The 24,295-nt window shown below is 43.2% G+C and overlaps 1 protein-coding gene across 2 annotated transcripts; it reads right to left on the minus strand.

Annotated features, from left to right (window-relative positions):
* Positions 1-307: 307 nt before the first annotated feature.
* Positions 308-23,787, minus strand: LOC310788150 (caspase recruitment domain-containing protein 10). Of its 2 annotated transcripts, none has more exons than XM_083649671.1 (24): positions 23,680-23,787; positions 18,860-19,102; positions 16,597-16,734; positions 15,846-16,032; positions 15,418-15,556; positions 13,421-13,615; positions 12,460-12,579; positions 11,930-12,055; positions 11,301-11,471; positions 10,877-10,981; positions 9,702-9,738; positions 9,552-9,589; positions 8,286-8,374; positions 8,115-8,161; positions 7,805-7,925; positions 7,029-7,206; positions 6,809-6,932; positions 5,273-5,513; positions 4,967-5,033; positions 4,764-4,866; positions 4,383-4,535; positions 3,689-3,801; positions 3,372-3,487; positions 308-3,265 (listed from the first exon to the last, which is right to left on the minus strand). In XM_083649671.1, the coding sequence occupies exons 1-24, from the start codon at positions 23,684-23,686 to the stop codon at positions 3,058-3,060; spliced, it is 3,066 nt and encodes a 1,021-aa protein (XP_083505797.1). In that variant the 5' UTR covers positions 23,687-23,787; the 3' UTR covers positions 308-3,057. The 2 variants fall into 2 exon arrangements, with proteins under 2 accessions (XP_083505797.1, XP_083505796.1); XM_083649670.1 differs by having other exon boundaries at positions 4,964-5,033.
* Positions 23,788-24,295: the final 508 nt, after the last annotated feature.

Here is a 24,295-nt window from a genome sequence, read left to right on the forward strand (position 1 = left end):
TTGGAAAATGTATTGTTTTGGTTTGTAAAGAACATGGTGAATATTTTATAATCAATCTTATACTGTGGATCTGTGCTCCCAATTTAATGTTTTCATTTTGTTATTTTCTATCTATGTTATGTTTATTTAAAGCAACCTTGGCAGTTATTTTTTTTTTTTTACAACTTGTGTATACTTACAATTTGATTGTTTATCCCTTTACTGTCTTTTTGTGTTGTATTTGTGCATTTATACTTACAAATAATAAATATGAAAAAAAGAGAGAAATGGGTCAAGCAGATTGAAATGATTACCTTTTAAGGCAGGTATTTATTTGTTGTTTTTAATACTGGTTACACAAAAAAACAATGAGAACAGAGAAGAAATACAGTGTCAGTTTTGTGCTACAGTACTGTATATAGTTGCCAGTGGTTACAGTAGTTTCCATCAGTTTTGGCATAGAAAAACCACAACAACATTTGGTTAACTTCAGGTTCTGTGAAGTGATGTAGTGGTCAAGAAAATAGTACCTTACACAACCTTAAGACAATAAATGTGCACTTTTCCCTTAAAGGAGCCTATCTATAACTCATCTTAGTTTAATACATATTAGTATGTTGTGTGTGTCATGAAGTTATGTCTTAAAGATTGATGTCATTTATGTTAAGGAGGACAAACCCTATCTTGCAAATAAAAAACTGATGTCCATCCTGCCTTCCTCCGTTTATCTTCACAGTGACCCAAAGGCCTTAAATGAGCTCCTTGAGTGGCGCTTCACATTTAATCATACAGTTATACAGTAAAACAGTAGGTGTGGGACACTATCTGGATCTGTGTTCGGCCACAGCTATACCATTTTACGTGCAATCGCGCTGAATCTTTCAGGAAGTGTAAAGAGCACCCCTGCGGGTGACCTAACAGATTTTTGAATTAGGTAATTAGGGCCGAGTAAATGGGCAAAAATGGCTAATTACTGTAGTGGCCAAAATGCCTTAACACAGGTTCAGCACCATGGAGAGCTCCAGAGTGAGCAGCACACAGGTGAGCAGAGTTTGAATCAGCCAGTGAAGTGCACTATGGGAGAGAGTGGAGAGGCTGCATGCCAACTCTGTGAGCGAGGCCTGAGTAAATGGCCAGTCATACAGGGTCGGCTACAGGTAGGCTATGTCACTGTTGATAAAACCAGCTAATTACAGGTAGTCTATGTCACTGTTGATAAAGCCAGCTAACTACAGGTAGGCTATGTCACTGTTGATAAAGCCAGCTAACTACAGGTAGGCTATGTCACTGTTGATAAAGCCAGCTAACTACAGGTAGGCTATGTCACTGTTGATAAAGCCAGCTAACTACAGGTAGGCTATGTCACTGTTGATAAAGCCAGCTAACTACAGGTAGTCTATGTCACTGTTGATAAAGCCAGCTAACTACAGGTAGGCTATGTCACTGTTGATAAAGCCAGCTAACTACAGGTAGGCTATGTCACTGTTGATAAAACCAGCTAACTACAGGTAGGCTATGTCACTGTTGATAAAGCCAGCTAACTACAGGTAGGCTATGTCACTGTTGATCAAATCAGCTATAACTACAGCCAGGTAGGCTATGTCACTGTTGATAAAACCAGCTAACTACAGGTAGGCTATGTCACTGTTGATAAAATCAGCTATAACTACAGCCAGGTAGGCTATGTCACTGTTGATAAAAACCAGCTAACTACAGGTAGGCTATGTCACTGTTGTCATCTACTTTCTTTGTCTGGGTCATGTCTTTCATTTAGATCCCCCCCCCCACAATACTAAGCCTTTGTTCACACCAGGCGCTTAACAAAAGCAGAGCTGACGCGGCGCTTAACAGAAGCTGAGTGTCACGCTAAATCGGTCACACAAGAAGCACTCTCTTTTCCTCAGCGCCTCGCTCGGCGCGCCTTGCCCCCGCCTGCAACTTGCATTGAATTCATGCCTTGCAGCTTCACGCTTCACGCTTGGAGAATAGAACAGAATCCTGAACGATCGCTTCAGCGTGGCTTGAGCGTGGCACGTGTGCAGTTGGTGTGAACGGTCTCGTCAGCCCAGCTTGACCTACAAACAAGTTTTCAAATCCATTATGTATGTATGTATGTGTGTGTGTGTGTGTGTGTGTGTGTACATATGTATGTATGTATGTGTGTATGTGTGTGTGTGTGTGTGTACATATGTATGCATGTATGTATGTAGCCTACTGTACGTACGTACGTACGTACGTACGTACGTACGTACGTATGTATGTATTGTACTGTATGGGCTGTATTTTACTTTCTCCTAATCATTCAGCTAGACTGAAGATCTGGCCTTGGCCTGACATCCCATGAGCATCTAAGCACTATCCAAACTTGATCTTTGGCCATTGACTCAGAACAGAAGAATCTGGAAAGATGATCTAACATACAAACTCTAGCTCTAAACTTGGCTGTGGTTTTGTGTGCAGTGGCAGCTGACAGCCCCTTTGCTCAATGCCAGGAGGAACTAGTTTGTGTCATGACTGTATCTTTGCAGGGGAAACCAGTAGGGCTGGGTATCGTTTAAAAAAATTATGACCCCAATACCAATACCAGGACCTTTAATGTGATACCGATACCAATTGAGTACTTCATTCGATCCCCCCCCCCCCCCCCCCCATGTGAATGCACCACATCTCCTCATCTAAATGATTTTTACACAAATGCATTTTGAAAGTGTTACATTTGTTGAAATATTTATTCAATAACTGTACAAAACTCTACAAGTATTATTTGGGCAGTGTCATTTTAAACTACCCTGGTAAACGATCCGGTCACGTCAACTCACATTCTGTTGTGTTCTGCATTTTAGAGCGAAACACAATGTGAGATCACTAATCAGGCTGCTTATAACCAGGCTCATTTTAAGCATCAGAAGCAACCAACATTCTCAATCTAGCTCACTAGCCGGCCTAGCCGCCGTTCTAAAATGCTACTCGAATGCAGTGCTCATTTGACAGGAGAAGTTTTGATACTACTGGTACTGGGTTATTTTCAGTCGATACCGATACCGAGCCCTACAGAGAAACCAGCCCCACTTGTGAACTCTATTGCAGCCTGTCCAGCTCAACCCATGCCACTGCCCTCTGCTGGCTGTGGATAGCATTGCGTATGGCTGCCAGCAGCTCGTCGGTGCAGCTCCAGGTGCTGGCCTCCAGGGTGTGGTAGAGCAGGGGCAGCGTCTCCAGCTGCAGCTCCTCGGCCTGGCACACCTCCTCCATCACGCCCTCCTCCCCGCGCCCGCCAAACAGCCTCCTGTGCAGAGTCGGGGACGGGAGGGTCATGTGCAGGAGGTTCGAGGAAGGTAAAGGGAACTTGAACTTATTTGATGCAAACAAATGAACTAGAGACGTGCACCTACCTCAGCTTCTTGTGTTTTTTGTTCTTAGGGCGGATGTGGATGACAATGGGGTAAACCCCCTGTCTCAGTAGGCCCTCCACACTGGGCAGTCCCAGCTCCAGCAGACAGTGCTTGTCCTGAAAGAGAGAGAGAAATGAAATTCCCCCCCCATAAAATAGACTGAACAGGACAATACAGGTATGGCATGGGTGCAACTCAATATTAGAACCGTGTGATTTTTCTACATCTGTGTATTTGTGAGATAGATGGAGCTAGACACAAAGAGATTTTGCTAATTTGTTCAATTGAGAAAGTGGGTTGATTTGTGTTTTTATTACCTGGCTGATGACATTGTGTATTGACTGCAGCCGTATGCCCACAGCCTGCTCCGGAGTGGACGAGTCCAACAGGAAGACTCTCTTGTCGCGTCTCTCTGAAGCCTGGATCGGTTCTGCAGCCAAGGAAGAGGTGTGAGAAGCAGCTCAGAGGAAGACAGAGGCTGTGACACACGTGATCGTCTACTGGAGAATCAGCAACCGGCAGAGCACCTCGGTTTGTGTGTGTGTGTGTGTGTGTGTGAGAGAGTGATGATGTAAAATAATTAAAGTAAACATTCTTGAGGAAGAGATTGATACTGCCTTTGATATGTTGCAATACAACACTGACAACACAGCACTACAACACTACAATGACACACAGAGAGCTGACATCAAATAGATAAGTTAACGCTGGTACAGACTAGAGGCAATGTATAGTACAGTAAGCTGTGGTACAGAGATGACATGTGTAATGATGAGACAGTGGCATTGCTGACTTGGCATGGCAGGACATCAGGACAGTTTGTGATAGACTAGGATTCCTGTGGTTGGACATCTGAGATCAAATGGTGTACAGAGTTGGAAAAAGTGTGTGTGAATGTTAAGGAGAGATGTGTTTATGAAAGTATATACTGTATTATGTGTTTGTGTTTAAGTGAACGATTAAGGGTCCGATGGTTACATTTTGTCACATCAGTGAGTGTGTGTACTGTACCTGACGCGCAGGTGTTGAAGTCAGACTCTGCGGGTTGCAGCAGCCTCTCTATGAGGCCACGGGACAGAAGAGAGGGAGAGAAGATGACCGGTCGCTTAGTCTGAAGCTGCACTGGCTGCACTAAACTGTATGGGATCAGGTGCTCCTCGTGACCTGAGAGGGGGCACACACGCACGCGTGCGCGCGCACACACACACACACACACACACACACACACACACACACACACACACACACACACACACACACACACACACACACACACACACACACACACACACACACACACACACACAGTATGTGAACACACTAATACCTTCATTTACAAAACAATGGTTTTCACAGTTCTGGAAACATTGTAACATTGTGGGCGGAGCTTACGGTGGCTAAGTGTGTAAAGGACTTGTGGTGTGGAACCAATCCCACGACAACTGGGGGCCACTGCCTTGACCAATCGCACGCGTCCTGACGTCTTCTTCGATAACTACATGTAGGAAGGGAGAAAGAAATGAACAGCTAATAGTTCGGTTGACTTTGGGTGACAGGTCTGTAATAAGAGCAAGCAATATGACTAGACTCACCACCTTCTTCTTGAAGTCCTTCTGCTCCAGCGCCATCGTTCGTAACCTCACTAGTAACAACTGCTGGGCCCTAAGATGGAAATTGGCGGGATCCAGGTTCATTCGCATTCCAAATATTATATTGTGTAAAAAAACACTACACATTCCCATTCAACATAGTCTACTTTATGAACCAAAAACAAGCACATAAAGTCATGAAACATGGATGGAAATTTGTGGCTAGTGTTTTCCATTCAGGGCTACTACAAAAAACACATCCTCACTGGACAGAATTTGAATAGGGTCTTAAGTCAAACTGGGGTCTAATACCTGTTGTAGTTGGGCATGGCTCCGGCCTGCAGGGGCTTGACTGTGCGCGGGTCCACCAGGGAGCAGCGCCAATGGTACTTCCCGTTGTAACGCGTGTCCGTCACGTGTATGATGTCGTCACAACACACGCCCAGACCGGGCGGGTCGCCGTGGGGGTCCATGTCCAGGTTGACACGCGCGTAGAAGGAGTCGGCGCCCAGGAAAGTCGGCGATGAGAGCTGGGAGGACAGCTTGGAGTAAGCTGCAGAAAGAGAGAACTTAGTCTTTACTTTATAAACAACCATTATACTGTATATTTAATATTCCAAATAAACAGTCACCCTTGGTTTCATTTATTTTTCCTTCCCCAAGCATCACAGTTTGTTGGAAAGGATGATTATGAGGGGAACATAGAGGCTTTGCTTTCAGTAGCAAATGGGAGAAAATCGATTGCAAAGAAATGGGATTCTGAGCTTTGATTAGTCGTCTTCTTTTTTTAATTCTCCTTTTCTTGTTTTCCACTTTTTATGTCTTTTTTATTGGCTTTTATTTATAAAGAGCGTATATATTTCATTATTTACTGTTCTTTTATGTAACTGTATGTAAGTTTATTTATTTATATGCATACATGATTATACCTGTATTTGCATACGTAATTACGTATATGGGTCAGACTTTCTCTACCTTTTCCCCCCAGGCTGTGATTTCCATTCTGGCTAGTTAATACATGTTGTTCTAAAGTTGCTCTGTCCACAGTATTTTTCATCTCTTTGCTGATGTTAAGTCTTACTCTTTTATTCCCACATCTGTTTTTACAATCTCTTATATACTAGCAGAATACCCGTGCAGTGTATCGGGCTGCGCAGCCATTGTTAGCTCGCTCACTCACTCACTCACTCACTCACTCACTCACTCACTCACTCACTCACTCACTCACGCAATTACTCACTCACTCACTCACTCACTCACTCACTCACAGACTTTATATTCTTATTATAGTTCTGCTTCTGATACTGGTTGGAGTACACATCACTGGCCATTTAGTCAGGCCTTGCTCACAGAGTTGGCATGCAGCCTCTCCTCTCTGTCTCCTCAGAGAGTTTTCATAGTCCACTTCCCCGGCTGATTTCAACTCAGCTCAGCTGTGCGTCTCCACTCAGGCGAGCTCCATCAGTAGCTGACGAATGGAGCTCTCCATGGTGCCGAACTGGACCTGTGTTCACTCATTTTGGCCACTGATTAGCCATTTTTGCCCATTTAGTCAGCCCTAATTACCTAATTAAAACATCTGGCTCCGTTAGGCGAGTGCTCTTTACACTTTACTCTTTACACAAAGATTCAGCGCGATCGCACGTAAAATAGCATAGCTGTGGCCGAACACAATTTCTGCTCACTCACTCACACACAGACAGAGACTTTGCATTCTTATTATAGGATGAAAATCTTCCGTGGTCAAATCTGATCTGACATACAAATCTAAATGTAATCTAAATCTCCTAAATGTAAAATGTAATCTGATAGATATAATATATAAAAAATAAGAGGGGCGGGACTCACCCTCTGTGTTGCTCTGGTGTTTGAGTGACGACAGCTCGCTCCACCACTGCAGAGAGAAATGGGCGACCTCTCCTGTGCACTGGCCCAGCAGCACACTGCCACCGCCGAACAGAACCCGCTCCAGCTGGGCACAACCCACACAAACACAGACCTTTAAATGTGCATTTGGACCCAGAAAACCCACACATACGCATGCAGTGAAACTCGCACATACACACACCTCCAGCAGCTCGCTGCCCTCCTTCAGTCCGCACTGCTCGGCTGGGGAACCCGCTCGAACGTGGCTGACAAAGATCCCCGTGCGGTTTCCCCCGACTATCGTCACGTCATCAGCCAGGCTGGCTCTCCCACGCTTTGGTGAGGTGGGGGGACTTGGAGATGGGGAGAGGGGGGCCTTCCTGAAAGACGGCAAGGGAGGTAAAGGTGTGTCAGTGGGCAGTTTACAAGTCACATTTCAGTATTACAGTAAGCAGAAAGCATATATACAATAACATCATTGCTCTTATCCAATATATTTTCAGACTCGAGTCACAGTTTTTATTTGCCTGAGACTTGACTCGATGCACAAAGAGAAGACTTGAGACTTGACTTGGGTTCTGGTGACTTGAGATTTGAGTTTGAGTTGGATGACTTTTCTGAAGTCTTGACAAAAGATCTTGTGTTTGTGTCAATGACTTTGATTGAAAGTGATGAGATTTGTTCCAACAGGTGATTCGGAAATTTGTATGGAATGAGTGAATTTATTGACTGAGTGAAACTGATTCTAGAAATCAAACTCATGATGCTCTTACCAAGATTGTATCCTATTAAAACCATATTGCATTGAAAAGTCATAGATTTGTTCAAACTTGACTTGGTGTTCTACAGACTTTGTAATCTACGTTTAGACTTGGGGGACTTAACAAGCATCAAGACTTGAGACTGACTTGGGACTTGAGCAAAGTTGACTTGGTCACACCTCAGTCCTTGTGAGGCTGTAAAACAGTGGAGACGTACCTGAGAGCGCTGGGGCTGGCCTTGTGTGGAGGGACTGGAGGCAGGTTGACCAGGTCAGGGGGGAAGAGGTGAGAGTGCAGGGAGCTCCAGGAATCCCACATGGAGGGTTCGCTCTGTTCACCTGGAAAGCAATTAGAACAATTAGCATGTGTGTTTTATGGTTTGTGTTTTTGTCTATTTATATGCCAGATAGGTGGTGTTTGACACCTAAGAAGATGTCCTGTCCTGACCTTCTGCAACACCTTTCTCCTCTTGTATCACGCAAGACTGTGAAGAGTGATCATGCAAGATAGGACTGAATCAAATCTACCTGTAATATTATCATTCTCATCACTGCCCCAGGAGTCAATGTCAAACCTGAAAAGATGAGGGGGAAAAGGGATAAATGTGTTTATTGACTGGAAAAATGTGAAGAAACAGGTTGAACATCGATGATCAGGGTAAATCAATGATCAGGGTAAAGCTGTGCTGCCAAACTCACTCAGTGTTGAATCGGCGGTTGATGGAGTTCATACAAGGAGGGAAGGGGAATGTGGAGAGCCTGTTTATTTCCTTTTCATTGTCCTCTGTCTGACGGTAGAGAGGAAAAACAACACTCAGAGCGAAAGAAACAAACCTCCATTCCTATCACCTACAGGCTATAGTACATCATTCCTATCACCTACAGGCTATATAGTATATCATTCCTATGTATCACATACAGGCTATATAGTATATCATTTTTATTACCTACAGGCTATAGTATATCATTCCTATCACCTACAGGCTATACTACAGTATATCATTCCTATCACCTACAGGCTATACTACAGTATATCATTCCTATCACCTACTACAGAATATATACTATATAATTCCTATCACCTACAGGCTATAGTATATCATTCCTACAGGCTATATAGTATATCATTTTTATCACCTACAGGCTATAGTATATCATTCCTACAGGCTATATAGTATATCATTTTTATCACCTACAGGCTATAGTATATCATTCCTATCACCTACAGGCTATATAGTATATCATTCCTATCACCTACTACAGAATATATACTATATAATTCCTATCACCTACAGGCTATATAGTATATCATTCCTATCACCTACTACAGAATATATACTATATAATTCCTATCACCTACAGGCTATATAGTATATCATTCCTATCACCTACTACAGAATATATACTATATAATTCCTATCACCTACAGGATATAGTATATCATTCCTACAGGCTATATAGTATATCATTCCTATCACCTACAGGCTATATAGTATATCATTCCTATCACCTCCAGGCTATATACTATATCATTCCTATCACCTACAGGATATATACTATATCATTCCTATCACCTACAGGATATAGTATATCATTCCTACAGGCTATATAGTATATCATTCCTATCACCTACAGGATATAGTATATCATTCCTACAGGCTATATAGTATATCATTCCTATCACCTACAGGATATAGTATATCATTCCTACAGGCTATATAGTATATCATTCCTATCACCTACAGGATATATACTATATCATTCCTATCACCTACAGGATATATACTATATCATTCCTATCACCTATAGTCTATCTATATAGTATATCATTCCTATCACCTACAGGCTATAGTATATCATTCCTATTACCTACAGGCTATATATCATTCGACTAGTACGATCACATCTGCGTTCAGTGGCAACCTGAAAATTTCTTTATTTGTTTCTTTCTTTCTTGAGACTCACTGATGACAGGAGATTCTCCTCCGAGTTGGAACGGGAATCTGTGAAAGAATGGAGAATATATTAAACAAATGATGTATATTTACATAAATATGCTTAACCTCTCGCGCAAACTTGAGAGCGATCCTCCAGCTGTCAGCGTACACAACTTACCCCCAGAGTTCCCATTGGCTTGGCCTCTAGAGGGCGTCTGTGGCACAGAGAGGAGACAAGCAGCGACATGAACACACAAGCAGTGAGCGGTGCTGTGTAGCACAGGCACTAACATGCAATATTACATAAGCATCTGTGGCAACATCCCAAACTCTATTGCACAACAATAATAAGATCCCAGACTAGCAGAAAGAAAGACTTTACTCCTGCCTGCACTCCAAAAGTTCCATGCATCGCTCTTTACAATGATAGCATGAAATAGCATGTTACTAACGGCATTTGCAGTCCCTGATACATAGCCTAGAAGTAGGAATACCAGCAATTCACATGTAGGATCCAAGATACAGGGTGACATACAGTACTCCAACTGAACACAATGACATGTCATGACACGACGTTCCAACAATGGAGACTAATGCTGCTTTTAATAGAGTGCTGCAGGGATGACGTATGTTTGTAGGCCAACCCATGGGTTCCCTCCACAAAAAGCCAATGGGATTTTTTTGGGGATTATTGCAGAAAATAAGCTCCATTTATGACACTTACAAGTTTTGTTCAGCAAGATCATCCACATATGGAGATTGCATTTACACTTATAAAAATAATAAAAGTGGTGTTCATATTTGAAGATCACCATAAAAGTGGTGTTCATATTTGAAGATCTTGCTGAACAAAACTAGTAAGTATCATAAACTTTTGTTGTCACAGAGCTTATTTTCTAGCCTGACGCTGCCTGTTGGTTTGGAACGAGTCGCTCTGCCGATTCAAAGGCACTTTCAAATAATACCTGGCAGCTGATTGGATGAACCATCTGTCTATCACAGGCTTGCTCTCACTCCGGCGCCACACCAAAGCCCGCCCGTAGCAGCCTCATAGGATGCTGATTGGTGCGAACCACTGGTGGTTCAGATTCAAACCAATACATTGGAGGTAGGTGGTAAGATGGATTTGTTTGTGTGATCGTGATCTCATGATCTTGTGTGGATCCAGCTGCCTCGCAAGGCTGCTTATTTTCTGCAATAATCCAAAATCTAAACGGCTTTTTGTGGCGAGGAGGACCCATGCTGCCGGGTTGGCCTTCAAAAATACATCATCCAACAGGGATGATGCACTTTATAATGACTGTGAATATGACAATACTTATTGTAACCATGGAGATAGCAGGGAGCGCTGACCTTTCGCATCAGCGGGTGAGTGCCGTTCATCTGGGGGCTGAGGTCCAGGCCGAGGGAGCAGCAGGGCCCGTAACACTGGTCCTCACTGCACAGAGACAGGTGGGACTGCGGCAGGGAAGAAAAGACGCATTCAACCAGTGATTCCATAATCATAGACCCCTAATTTAGCCCATATTAGGGCCAAGGACCCCCATTTGATGAGATGTTGTCTCTCAGACCCAAATCTGAAAATATATTTTTGTTTGATATGAGTTTGTCGAGAATCCCATGACTATCGTATCTATCTGCAATGTAGGTGGAGAGATGTCAGTGAAACTATGATCAAAACAGTCATTCTTATACATTCTCTAATTATGTTAACAATTAATTTAGCAATTCATCAGTTGGGGGGAAAGGAGTATAGCAGTGGATAAGACTAACTCACACAGTGCAGACAGGGGCTGCTCTGCTCGCGGCTCCTCTCCCTCTCCCTCTCTAGCTCCCTCTGCTGCTGCTCCAGGGTGGCCTGCAGCTCGGCGATGCGTTTGCGGAGGCGGTTCTTATCCAGCAGACAGTCGGTGTACTCCAGCTGCAAGCTGTCCCGGCTGCGCAGAGCCTGGGGGAGAGACAGATAAGGTGGCACAGTGTCAAAACTGTGTCCCGGGTGTAAACCCGGAAGACCAACAATAAACAAATATGGACGTCTGCTAAGTTAACTAATTTAACTTAATATACAAAGTTAGTTTTGATGGTTAGTCTGGCTGTAATACCGTAATGATATGTAATCAAGTGCAAGTGTTTTCTTATCTCCGATTGATTTGACACAAAACTAGATTTTCCTGCCATGTTGAGAAATGGTTATAATTGCATCATAACTGAGAAGCTGGGGTAGTAAAATGTTCTCAGACTTTCTGAATTTGAATGGTTCTCATGTGAATTTCCAAGTAGAACATTTGTTTTTCCAATATATCCAATGGCACGTGAATAAATCTATCTATCTTTGGACTATATTTGGCTTTCTTTCTTAGCTGCTGTTCACAGAATATTTCCAACCAGGCCTCAACACACACTGACCTGGTCCCTCTCCTTCTCCAGTTCCATGATCTGGTTGAAGTAGGACACACTCCTCTTCTGCTCCGTCTCCCAGTCCAGCTGGAGCGTCCTGACCTTCAGTACCAGCTGCTCGCACTGCGACTCCAGCTGCACACACACAGTTCACACTCAGTCTCTCGCCAATAAAGCATAGTTTACAGTAGAAAAATAAACAGCGATGAAATTGAAACATGGGCTTTGCATAGCAATGAGTCCAACCTTTCAACTTTTTCATCTTTGCTTCTTTAGTGATAATGATGAGTGATGATGCAATTCTACATTCTACATTCTTAATAGTCCTGACTCTCTCCACCCTTATCATCTGTACAACTTCCTTTCTCTGCCTAACTGACATCCCATTGGTTTATACTTTTTAATGATTCCTCCTTGCGATATGTCCCGCCCCAATATCCTGTTTCCACAGGAAATAAGTCAAACAACAGATGCAAGATGTTCTCAAAATGCTGCTTCATTGACTTATAGATGTGTAGTAACATCACGCCAAAGGTCACCTTGTCCCTCTGCTCCTCTGAGCTCTCTAGCTCCCCCTGTAGTCTGGTGATGGTATTACCAAGCTCCTGCCTCTGCTCAGCGGCCTCCCTGCGGTCCTGCTGCAGGATGTCCATCAACGCCTGGCGCAAACAACAACATGAACAACAGCACACCCCATTAGAAACATCGGCATCCAAATAGAAAAAGGACAAATCGAAAAAAAAGCAGTGTGGTTTAATCCGAGGCAGAAGAGACAGGTTTCACTACTGTGGGATGAGGAGCAGTGTAGATTTAATAATATCATTTGACAAAAGGGGGCAAAAGAGGCCAACTTACGTGGTCTCTTTAGCGCAGCGGTTCTCAAACCTTTTCACGTCAAGGACCCCTAAGCTGACACAAATTAGACCATGGACCCCCATTTGATAAGATTTTGTCCCAGGGTCCCCCATCTGATAAGATTTTAGCTTTTGTGATGACCTTCGTCAGGGCAGAGTGGAATTGCACAGGTGTGCTGTCAAGAAATAAGGGTAGGTGCTTCCGGTTGTAAAAAAATAAAAAATCTTATCACGAGATAAGAAGAGTGATATGATTTATTTATTTATTTTACAAGCGGATGCACCTAGCCCTATTTCTTGACAGCACACCAGTGTAGATTTAACACCACGCTATGACACCAGAAGCAGGAATGCAGGAGTTAAGTGCTGTCGGATTCTTGGATCTATGAATTGGCAACGAAAAGATCTGTGTTAGAGGGAGGGTATCAGGCCTATAGACCCTTTTCACAGGAACCGTTTTGAGGTGGTAAAGCAGGAAGTAAACCAAGTGTACGCAATACCATTAATGATGGTTCCATTCCATGTAGGTGTTCCAGTGCCAGAGCCCTTATTCATTTTATTGGATACACCTGCTTTACTTCCTGCTTTACCACCTCAAAACGGTTGCTGTGAAAAGGGCCTATAGGGAGGGAAGCTGGTTCCTCACCTGAGTTCCAGTGTTCTCAGCTTTGTGAATCTCAATACGGTGCAGCGGTTTCTTCGGTACCGGAGGAGGGGAACTGTTTGTGTTGGAGACCAAACTGTTCCTTTTGACTTGTGACACAGCACTGGCTGCAGGAATGGCTGCAACACTGCTGCTTTGTCTCTCTGCCTCCATCAGTCTGCACTTCAGCTCTTCTACCTGTAGGAGGGATTGGCACAACAGGCATATCTTTTACCCTGAATTACCGTGACATTTTCTGAACGCTTCGAGTTCACGACTTGTGACGCGTCTTGTGATGTTTTCAGAAAGTGGCAGAGGCCATGGAGGTGGACGGAAAGTAAATATATTGTAATTCTAGTCGTATAGAGCTTTTTATAATATGTCTGAGGAACATGTTGATATTCTCAATGGTATCTTCCCCCCCCCCCGTCATTATGCCTTGGCATTTCATGCATTAAGGTAGTTAGCCGCTCGCTAGCTAGCGTTAGCTAAATTGTTAGCCTCGGTGGCTTCTAGTCAACACGACTTTCAAGGGAAGGCTGCAATAGTCTTTTATTTTTCTTCACTTGGAAATTTCTGGGCAATTGGTTTTCTAGATCACCCCAAAAATTGTCTCTTTCGGATTGGTGGCATGCATTGAAGCAAATGGTTACCGTAGCGACAAGCAATTAACTTTCTGTTACTTGCAATAAACTTTTGACTAACAGTATCCATTAGCTTCAGTGAGGAATGCCGACAAGTCTTTTTATTGGTCAAATAAAGTGCAGACCCAAGCTGTGTTAAGTGCTTGGTGAGGAATAGTAACAAGCTAAAATTCAGTATCTCTGTAAAGCTTTGGTTAATGACATACCAAACCATCATGAAGACACATGAAGACATCTGAAGACGTGAACAAAGGCTGTGTGTGTCTGGATACATTTGTAGTTCTCGGGAAGTGGCATACAGGGCTTCAAAGGCTGTGGTAACGTTGTATTGTGAATAACGATACATATACTGTAAGAAGATATGTGCTATAAACACACAAACCCCCACACATCCTCTCTTATTTTTATTCCATGGTGATTCCAGCGCGATCTAGGATGATGAGTTCCTTGGTCGGGCCGATTAGGAGAACATAAGCCTGAGCAACCACACTAAATTCCTAGCTTGCTAAATTCCTAACAGTGCACATAATGCAATGCTGTATTCAATCACCTTCGTTCAGGACAGGATTCATCCAGAAATAGCACCAGGGAATATTCGCAAACAAGTGAAGCATACCTCTAACATCAACATGTCGTGACAGCTCACTAACTAAAAAAAGAGACAGATATCATCTACACAACTGGCCTGAACGGCGATCAGTTCTGCTCTAGCAGCTGCCGCCATTTTTCGCTGCCTTTATCGCACCATCAGATTACTATCTGTTTTCCTTTCCTTCCCAAGTCTCCATAAAGGTATAAATACAGCCTAACGTGTCTCTACTTAGAGATCTTCAAGCTGCATATGCGTGCCTGGCATGTGCCAAGAACACTGCGACAAACACAATGGGGCTATAGTCAAGCTGTCTGCAGTTATAACTCGGCTCACAGCACACTGTGTTTAGTCAGAACAATCTTTGCCTTAAAGCAGCATTCCCATAGATTATTCCTACAGAAATGATGCTTTATACTTCACTAATTATACTATATTATACTGCCGCCTTTAGAATCCCCGGATTAGCTGAGAAGCAGGGCGAGGGAAGGCGAGGATTAATCCTTCACTCAACTAACTGGAGGTTCTCCCGGTGGATTGGATCAGTGACTTAACAGTAGAAGAATGTGGTTGTAGCCTACTCAGCGGCTCCCAGGCAGGATGACTGTCTGTGACTTGAGTTAGAAACAGTTGTGGTGAAAAAGCAGCATACATGCTCAGTTAGCTCAATGTTCTTAGGTGAGCTAAATTAAGTACAAAAAAAACAACAACAAAAAAACAGTTGCTTTCCACTTAGATTGTCTATCTGCCCCTCCTAAGCCACTGACCTGCCTCAGTAGCTCCCTCTCGTGCGTCGTGGCCTTGCCTTGGTCCTCCAGGGCCCTGGAGTATTTCACAGCCTGTTCCAGGTGCCGGTCCTTCAGCTTACCCAGCTCTCGACTGCCAGACTCCCAGTCCTGACGCAGCCTGGGGATCATCGCATGGGATTCAGCACATACCGTCTGACTCTGATCATACTTTTCAGTCATTCACTTTTGTGCAATTGAATACAAATATGTATATGTATATGGAGTTTAGAATGGACATACCCATGACTTGTTATTTATTCATCGAAGCTGCACTAATCCAGATTATTATGTAAAAATACACCTGTCTCATCAATTGTGAACCTAATGGACCTCATGGCATGAGAATCCTCATGCTCAACAACGGGATGAAAGCTTGGAAGGAACAGACTAAAAGCAGGACACTGCACCTCTCCAGCTGCAGCCGGTCCTGACGCAGCTCCTGGGCTTTACGTTCGGCGCGGCTGCGCTCCTCCTCCGCCACGCGGCAGCGCTGGGACAGGCGTCGCTCACACATACGGGTGTTTCGGAGCTGCTCCCTCAGCTTACGCACCTCCAGCAGCAGAAACTGAGTCAAACCCTCCGGACCCTCCTCATCTAGGGGGGGGGGGGGGGGGGGGGGAGACAGGTGGAGGAGAGGGTTAGGGTTAGGGTGATGTCACATGCAAGTCAGAGAAGGATCGACTTAATGTGTATGGAGGCACACATACTGTAGCCTCAGAAGAAAAGGGTGGAGGAGGAATCATGAAGACTGGTAACCCTAACTCTAACCACACACACTGGTTTTATTATTTGAAACCATTGTTTTTATATCTGGTGTCTATACCTGGTTTTAGTATTTGAAACTGTCTTTTTTATTACCCTTCATATATATATATATATATATATATATATATATATATATATATATATATATATATATATATATATATATATATATATAAAAGCATGTGTGTGTGTTGTTTATCTATGATTGTGTGCATGTTCATTCTGATGATGTTGTGCTGTGTAATGCAGTGGCTTGGAGCCCAAGGCAAGTTTCCCTACAGGACAATAAAGTATATATTTTGTTATCTTATCTTACACATACACCACTAGAGCCTGCCCACCACCCACCACTCTCCGCCCATCATGTAGTCATGTACAGAGAGCCATGCATACCCAGTATGAGGGAGCACCGCTGGGTGGCCTGCTTCCCAGTCAGCTGGGTGTATTGCTCTGGATGGTAAAACTCCAGGGCCTCCATGAAGGCCTGCAGACCGCGCTGGCCCTGACCTCGCAGAATGTCCAGCAGACGGCCTGGAGAACATCAGAGACAATGGAGAACTTAAATGTGAGAATCAAGGAGTAGCTCTCAGTCCTTATCTACTCACCCCCATGTCAAGCACAGAGCGAGATAGCCCCTGTGCAGTTCATCTCCGCCGTCTTCCAAACTAGTCATGTTATTGTTAACAGCGACCTAGTCTCACAGTGCCAGCTGTAGATGATATCTCACAGTGCCAGCGGTAGATGATATCTCCTCCCTCGCTGGAAGCTTGCTGATGTCGACGGTGCGTCTGACTATGTGAGACTAACAGGGACATACTGTAATCTTTATAGCTCTGGAAAAAGCATAACATCTCCATGAGATTTCTCCAAACAGTTTGTGCAGCAATAGTGCTTTGTAGCCTAACAATTGCACCGTTGGTCCAAAAGTCCATTATTTACATCATCTCTCTCTCTCTCTCTCTCTCTCTCTCTCTCTCTCTCTCTCTCTCTCTCTCTCTCTCTCTCTCTCTCTCTCTCTCTCTCTCTCTCTCTATGCTATCTGGCAGAAGACTATATGCTTGCTAATGGGCAATGAGTGAGTAAAATATGAGGTCAATCTTGGCTACAAAACAATTGGATTATGCTGCACACGCTGCATAATTCTATGCATTTTATACTTTTTTTGGAGCTGTCAACAGATGGTCCTGTTAGCTTTGATACATAAGAGAAAGATGAGCTGGAAGTACAGGGGGGCAACTCGCTCCGTCTTTGGTGACACGGGGGCGATCTTGTGGCGAACTATTCGGATGCACACTTGTGTCAGCACTTTAGCACATTTGAAACAGGCTAACCACAAAAATGCTATCACTTTGATGTGAGCATCACTTACCCCGTGTAGTTACACAGGTATTTCACACATGACCGTGATGAACGACAAGCGCTAGCATGAACAGTGGCGCTGAAACAACAACGCACTTGGTCTGGCTCCAGGTGCTCGTCTCTTCGTCCATGGTCTCCCCTGCGTCCTTATCTTCCTTCACTCCCTTCTTCCCTCTCTCTTGGTGTTGCGCTGCCCTTTACTTAGCCATGTCTTTCATCTCACTCTCTCTCACACTGCATGCTCAACATTTATCATTAGCCACCTGTTCTTCTCTCACAACAACCCACTGTCAAATCATGCACGTGATGTCAAATCATCCACATGATGTCAAATCCTCCACATGTTAAATCATCCACATGATGTTAACTCATCCACATGATGTCAAATCATCCACATGATGTTAAATCATCCACAAAATCATCCACATGATGTCAAATCATGCACATGATGTCAAATCATCCACATGATGTTGTCAAATCATCCACATGATGTTAAATCATCCACATGATGTCAAATCATCCACATGATGTTAAATCATGCACATGATGTTAAATCATCCACATGATTTCAAATCATCCACATGATGTTGTCAAATCATCCACATGATGTTGTCAAATCATCCACATGATGTTGTCAAATCATCCACATGATGTTGTCAAATCTTTCACATGATGTTGCGGCATTGGGATTTTTTTGCAGTGGAGTGAAATGAAAACAAATTCTTAAACCTTGATCTAGGACTGGTCAATATATTGATATTATATCAATATATCATGATATGAAACTATAGTTCTTTTATTTGTCTTTATCCACTTCGTCATTATATCTACATGATTATTTATCAAAAATCTCATTCTCTAAATTTTTTGTGAAAGGACCAATTAGTCATCCCTACAATGTTGTGCAATATCAATAGAGGTATTTGGTCAAATATTGTGCTGTTTGATTTTATCCATAATCACAAAGCCCTATCTTGTTTGAATAAAAGTGTTTGTGACATGTCACATGTGGCTTTGACTTACAACTCTGAACATTTAGCCCACTTTATAGAAAATATTAAGATATATTTTGTGTATCAATATTCAGACATGATTTTTGGTCCATATCCTCCATGCAGCCGTACTACCTTGGTCCCTTTGCTTCAAACACCCAATGGATTGGCTGCATTACTTCTAAATTTATTTTATTGTCTTTTTCTTAGTTATCGCTCTCTGTCCTCCCCCTCTCCTCTCCTTTCCTTTCCTCTCCCCTCCCTCCCTCCCTCCCTCCCTCCCACTCTCTCTCTCCTCCTCTCACCGGCCTTGCTGATGCGCAGGGGGTACTGTGTGGAGTTGAGCACCTCGTCCTCGTCCTGCTCGTCGATGACCTTGCACTGGCGCAGGTACGGGGTGAGCTTGGCCGGGTTGAGGATGCGGGTGAGCTTGTGCCGCACGCCCTCCACCCGGTCCCACAGCTCCTCGCAGTGCTCCTCCGACCAGGGGGACGGGCACCGCACCTCCTCCTGGGCCGCGTCATACGCCTCCACCCACGCTGTGATGCCTGCAGCCAGGAGAGAGGGGACAGCTTTTCACACACAGTTCAGGAGATGTGAGTGAGGAAAAGGTAGCAGTCAGACAGAATTGATGGTGTAGCAACTCTATTTTTCAAGCATCCTATAACAACAATGCAAAGTCTCTGTGAGTAAATGGTAATTTTTTTTTGGAAATGGCCTTTATATAGTGCTTTTATTCAATGTGCAGGTACATTCACCCATTCATACACTGATGGCGGCAGGCTACCACGCACCATCAGGAGCAATTTGGGGTTCAGTATCTTGCCCAAGGACACTTCAACATGCAGACTGGAGGAGACGGGAATCGAACCACTGACCTCTTTTATCCAAAGTGATTACTGGACGACCCGCTCTACCTCCTGAGCTACAGCCGCCCTGTGAGTGAGTGAGTGAGTGAATGAGGGCTGTCACTTTTTCCCAAAATAAAGTTCGGACAAACTTTAATTGCCCGCAAAATGTTCAAATATATTCAAAGTTTTTTGGTTAATTAATTTTTTATTTTAATTTTTAATTTTTAATTTTTTGCAGGCCAGGCCACCGGGCATCGGCCCGACGTGCCCGATTATGCAGTCCGCGCCTGCCGGTTACATCGTATAAATATATATAATATAATATAAAATATTAAAAGAATATAATAAAAAAATCCTCAGCTGTCATGGTCCAGTCAGTCAGCTCCTCTCCGCTGCTGTGTTAGCTTGGACGCTCACAGTCACAACACTGCCTCACAAACTTGGCTGCATCCAACTCGAGACAACTTTTCAGACCCTGGAGACAATCTTTCTCAGAAGAGACTAACGCGACAAATCTGGAGACTTTTTCTGACATGGGATTAACATTACCAGCAAGCAGCAGTTGGTTAATTTTGGTTAATAAAAATAAATAAATAAATAAATAAAAAAATAATAATAAAAAAATAAATAATCGAACAGGTCAATTATACATTCGAACATGCCCTCCTCCCCCACATTCAAAGTTAAATTCGAATTTCGAATAAAAAGTGACAGCCCTAAATGAGTGAGTGAGTGAGTGAGTGAGTGAGTGAGTGAGTGAGTGAGTGAGTGAGTGAGTGAATGAGCAGAAATTGTAAGATTCATTCTACTTAAATAGGCTTGGATGATGCTCTCCCTGGGTTTGGGTTAGTGCTCTGGAAATTAAGTGAGTTCCACCAATGTTTTGGCACTGTGGATCATTTTTCCTTCTTCCATTGTCACACTGATTAAACCCTAAGGGCCAGTAGTTTTGCAGACACAATGTAATAATAAGTTCAGCCCAAGACCAAATATGTTTATCAGTGAAATTCATTGGCATCTGTTTTCGTCTGTGACAAGGCTTCCCTGGAATTCCATTAAAGGCGGTTTGCTTTGTTGCTATGACTTTGAAACAATCCCAGTCCCGCAGGAGTAGACTATCAGACAGCAGACGCAAAGATATGACGTGTCGGTGTCAAATAGTTTCAAATGCACTAGACAGGTGATTTATTTTTTCAGCCTTGTTAAAATGCGTTAGGGGAGATAATCCTCTTCATCGAGACTGGGAATGGATATAAAACATAATAACAAAATATAAAGAAGTAGCAGCACCCATGACTTGGGTATGGTCTGCTGCACAGTGAGGGAAAGAGAGGGAGGTCCTTACTGGAAATGGTCCAAGGAATGCCGAGGGGGGATTTACTCTCTAAATAATAATACCAGTCTGAGGGATGAACGTTGAACATCTGACCCACTGACACTGGATGTGGCGTTTTATCTTACAAAGCGTTTTTCGGAGACACCTTGATGAAGCGAAAGACAATAAATCTACGAGTGAATGGACAAAAAAAATGATATGAGTGGCGAGTATAGGCAGTAAGTTTAGATAACAGCAGCCACTGATTTAGACAGGGTTTTATTGATGCAGAGCAAAGGCTCGTATGGGGGTCATAAACTATAGTGGGGAGGACACTCTGCTGGCCAGTGATCACTGTGTCTCACGGCGCAGGAATGAAAATACTGCCATGACTCATATCACACACCTAAACACACACCAGGCATGGCAGACAAAGACCGGCTCATCCCCATTCACTTTGCACTGTGGGGGAGAAAACGACTAAACGCTATCACAGGAGATTACAGAAAGCAAGCTGCATACATAATATCTTTAACTGTGAGTTACGCACATTTCTAAAAATCGACCTGAATCGAATCAGAAAAAAATATACTGCAATTATTTTTGTTATAAGGATGTAGGAGTTGTAGGCCTATAGTGCTTTTTCGATCCAGTGGCAGATATAGTTATCTGTGAAATACCACAAGTGATACAAGAGCCTTTGAACACACCACCAAAGGTAAACTATAATAACACAAGACTTCCAAAGCCCCATTCATTCACGGGCACAATCTCACTTCTGGTTAATGTGGCTTTGAGGTTGGAACACAACACAGTGAGCCTGTTGTAAATCTAATCTAATCTGGCTAACAGGAGCCAAGAGACACTCTTTCTCACTGCAGTCTGAAGTGAACTGTCACTTCGTTCACACAGTCGCACATCCTTCACTGAAGTCTGAAGTGAACTGTCACTTCGTTCACACAGTCACACATCCTTCACTGAAGTCTGAAGTGAACTGTCACTTCGTTCACACAGTCACATCCTTTTCTCACTGAAGTCTGAAGTGAACTGTCACTTCGTTCACACAGTCACACATCCTTCACTGCAGTCTGAAGTGAACTGTCACTTCGTTCACACAGTCACACATCCTTCACTGCAGTCTGAAGTGAACTGTCACTTCGTTCACACAGTCACATCCTTTTCTCACTACAGTCTGAAGTGAACTGTCACTTCGTTCACACAGTCACATCCTTTTCTCACTACAGTCTGAAGTGAACTGTCACTTCGTTCACACAGTCACATCCTTTTCTCACTACAGTCTGAAGTGAACTGTCACTTCGTTCACACAGTCACATCCTTTTCTCACTACAGTCTGAAGTGAACTGTCACTTCGTTCACACAGTCACATCCTTTTCTCACTGCAGTCTGAAGTGAACTGTCACTTCGTTCACACAGTCACATCCTTTTCTCACTGCAGTCTGAAGTGAACTGTCACTTCGTTCACACAGTCACACATCCTTTTCGATCTAGGCCTAATAAGGGTGTGAGCCTCAAATGCACTTGGTAATACAGTATATATCTTGCTTCCATTATTTACCACTATAGTGATGCTGGCATGATAAAAGTGACTCATAGTCACAGAAAAGTGGTTCTCAACATTTTTCACATCAAGGACCCCTAATTCTGTCTACATTAGAGCCACAGACACCCCATTTGATGAGATTTTGTCCCAAGTCTGAGCATATTTCTATTGCAAGATATGATTTCCCCCCAGAATTCCACAACTTTCTGTATTGTCTTTTAGCTAGAGAGATAACAGTGAAACTATGACCAAAAACAACCATTCTTCTACAATCTCTAGCCTAATTATGTAAACTTCTTGTCAAATGAAATAATCCTTAAGTTAATCAATCAATCAATTTGCTGGGGGACAACCTGGAACCCCCCTCAAGGACCCTGGTGGTTCCCCGGACCTCACGTTGAGAATCACTGTCATAGATGAAAAGATCATCTAATTATTTGTTCTGAGGTTTAGTTTTTATTGTAATTCATCCACAACCATTTCTGGTACAAGAAACCACCTCATACCCCCAACTAAACACTTAAGTGGGTTATTAAAATGTCTCAATTAACTATTCACCACAAGGAGAACTTGAGTGCCTCCTCACTTTCTGTGACACAGTCACAGAGCTATTTACCAATAAGGAGAGTTAGTGTGTGCAGCTGATCAGGGCTCTGTGGGTTAGCAGACATGTTGCAGCAGGTCCAGATGCTCTGGAATCTCTGTCATCATCCATCTCCTCCTTGTAAACAGTCTGCTGAGAGACCATGGCCTGAAATCTACCTTGTGATCATGTGATCAGCTCTTTATTCACTCTGTGCCATCCAGATATGTGTGCCCCATTAAAATGACATATAAATATAATATTATAGATATAACAATATTAGATATATTAGATATAAAGCAAAGTGTCACCTTTTATTCAAATTAATTAATGTTTAGGATAGTGGATAACTTTAGTTTTGACCAAAACAAATACAGACTGGATGTTCTGTTTTAGAAAATAAAAACGTATCACCCAAAATAGGCTATAGCCTAGCAGAACTTCTTAATATTCCATGGCCTACACATTTTAGCAAACGATTTGTGCACATTAGGCTATATAAACCCGCACATGATTAGCCTTATAATTAAGCCTTAGAATTAAACGGGCAATTCATTCTCCCCTCAGATGTCAGTGGTCTGACTGAAGCTTGTGAACCTGGACGACTTGATAACCATTCATGACTGATCATTTACCAGCAACATGTGCCCATATTGCTGCATTACATAAGTTACCATAAAGTGTGACTGACTGCTAAGAACATCAGTTCTGTCAATCATCACCCTGCCCTACAGCATCATAGTCTATAACAACTTCATTCATTTCAAACAATGCAAGGATAGAAAGATATAGGCTGATGAAAAGTAAAAACTTACCGCTCATGTCTCTGCTCTAAGTTTGCCTTGAAGATGTGAACAAGGGAACAGCGAAATCAAATCCTCCTCTATCAGCAGCCTACATCTCACTCTCTCTAGACTGTGAAACGTGAAACTGGGCGAAGACAAACGCTTGTCGTGTGATGTCAGGTAGCCTGGTTGTAGAAGTTACGTTTCTGTCACCGCTACCTGCATGGAGCGCCCACACTTCTTGAACGCACACCTTTGCGCTCTCCTCTCCCCCGCCCTCCGTCGTCAACCACAACCCGCCAATCAGCACTCGGCAATAAACTGCCAGATGTCGCCGGTGCACAGCTGGCACGTCTCTGTCTAGACTTCCACCGTTCAGGGAAGGTTTCGACTCACACACCATTCTTTGTTTGTCATGTGCCTGAGCTGAGCTGGCAGTTTCAATTCGAATCTTTTCTGTTGAGGCCTTACAATTGATCACTAGATGGCGCTATACACCAATTATTGCCCCTTCATTCATTTAGCTGGCCTAGTTGCCTGGCTGCACATTAGGCTGCAATCATATCAGAATTAAACAATCATTGAATTCAATGAATTGTGAGTAAAAAAATAAATAATCGGGCCTCATTTAACTAATTTAACTTTA

This window comes from Poromitra crassiceps, assembly GCF_964638095.1.
Source record: "Poromitra crassiceps genome assembly, chromosome: 13".
In the NCBI taxonomy this organism is placed as follows: domain Eukaryota; kingdom Metazoa; phylum Chordata; class Actinopteri; order Beryciformes; family Melamphaidae; genus Poromitra; species Poromitra crassiceps.

Excerpts from the sequence above, each read along its gene's own strand:
- LOC310788150 (XM_083649670.1), bottom strand. Across the intron at positions 13,616-15,417 it reads AGAGGGAGCTACTGAGGCAG|GTAGAAGAGCTGAAGTGCAG; the intron begins GTCAGTGGCTTA and ends TCCCTCCTACAG. Across the intron at positions 4,867-4,963 it reads AGGACTTCAAGAAGAAGGTG|TTATCGAAGAAGACGTCAGG; the intron begins GTGAGTCTAGTC and ends TCCTACATGTAG.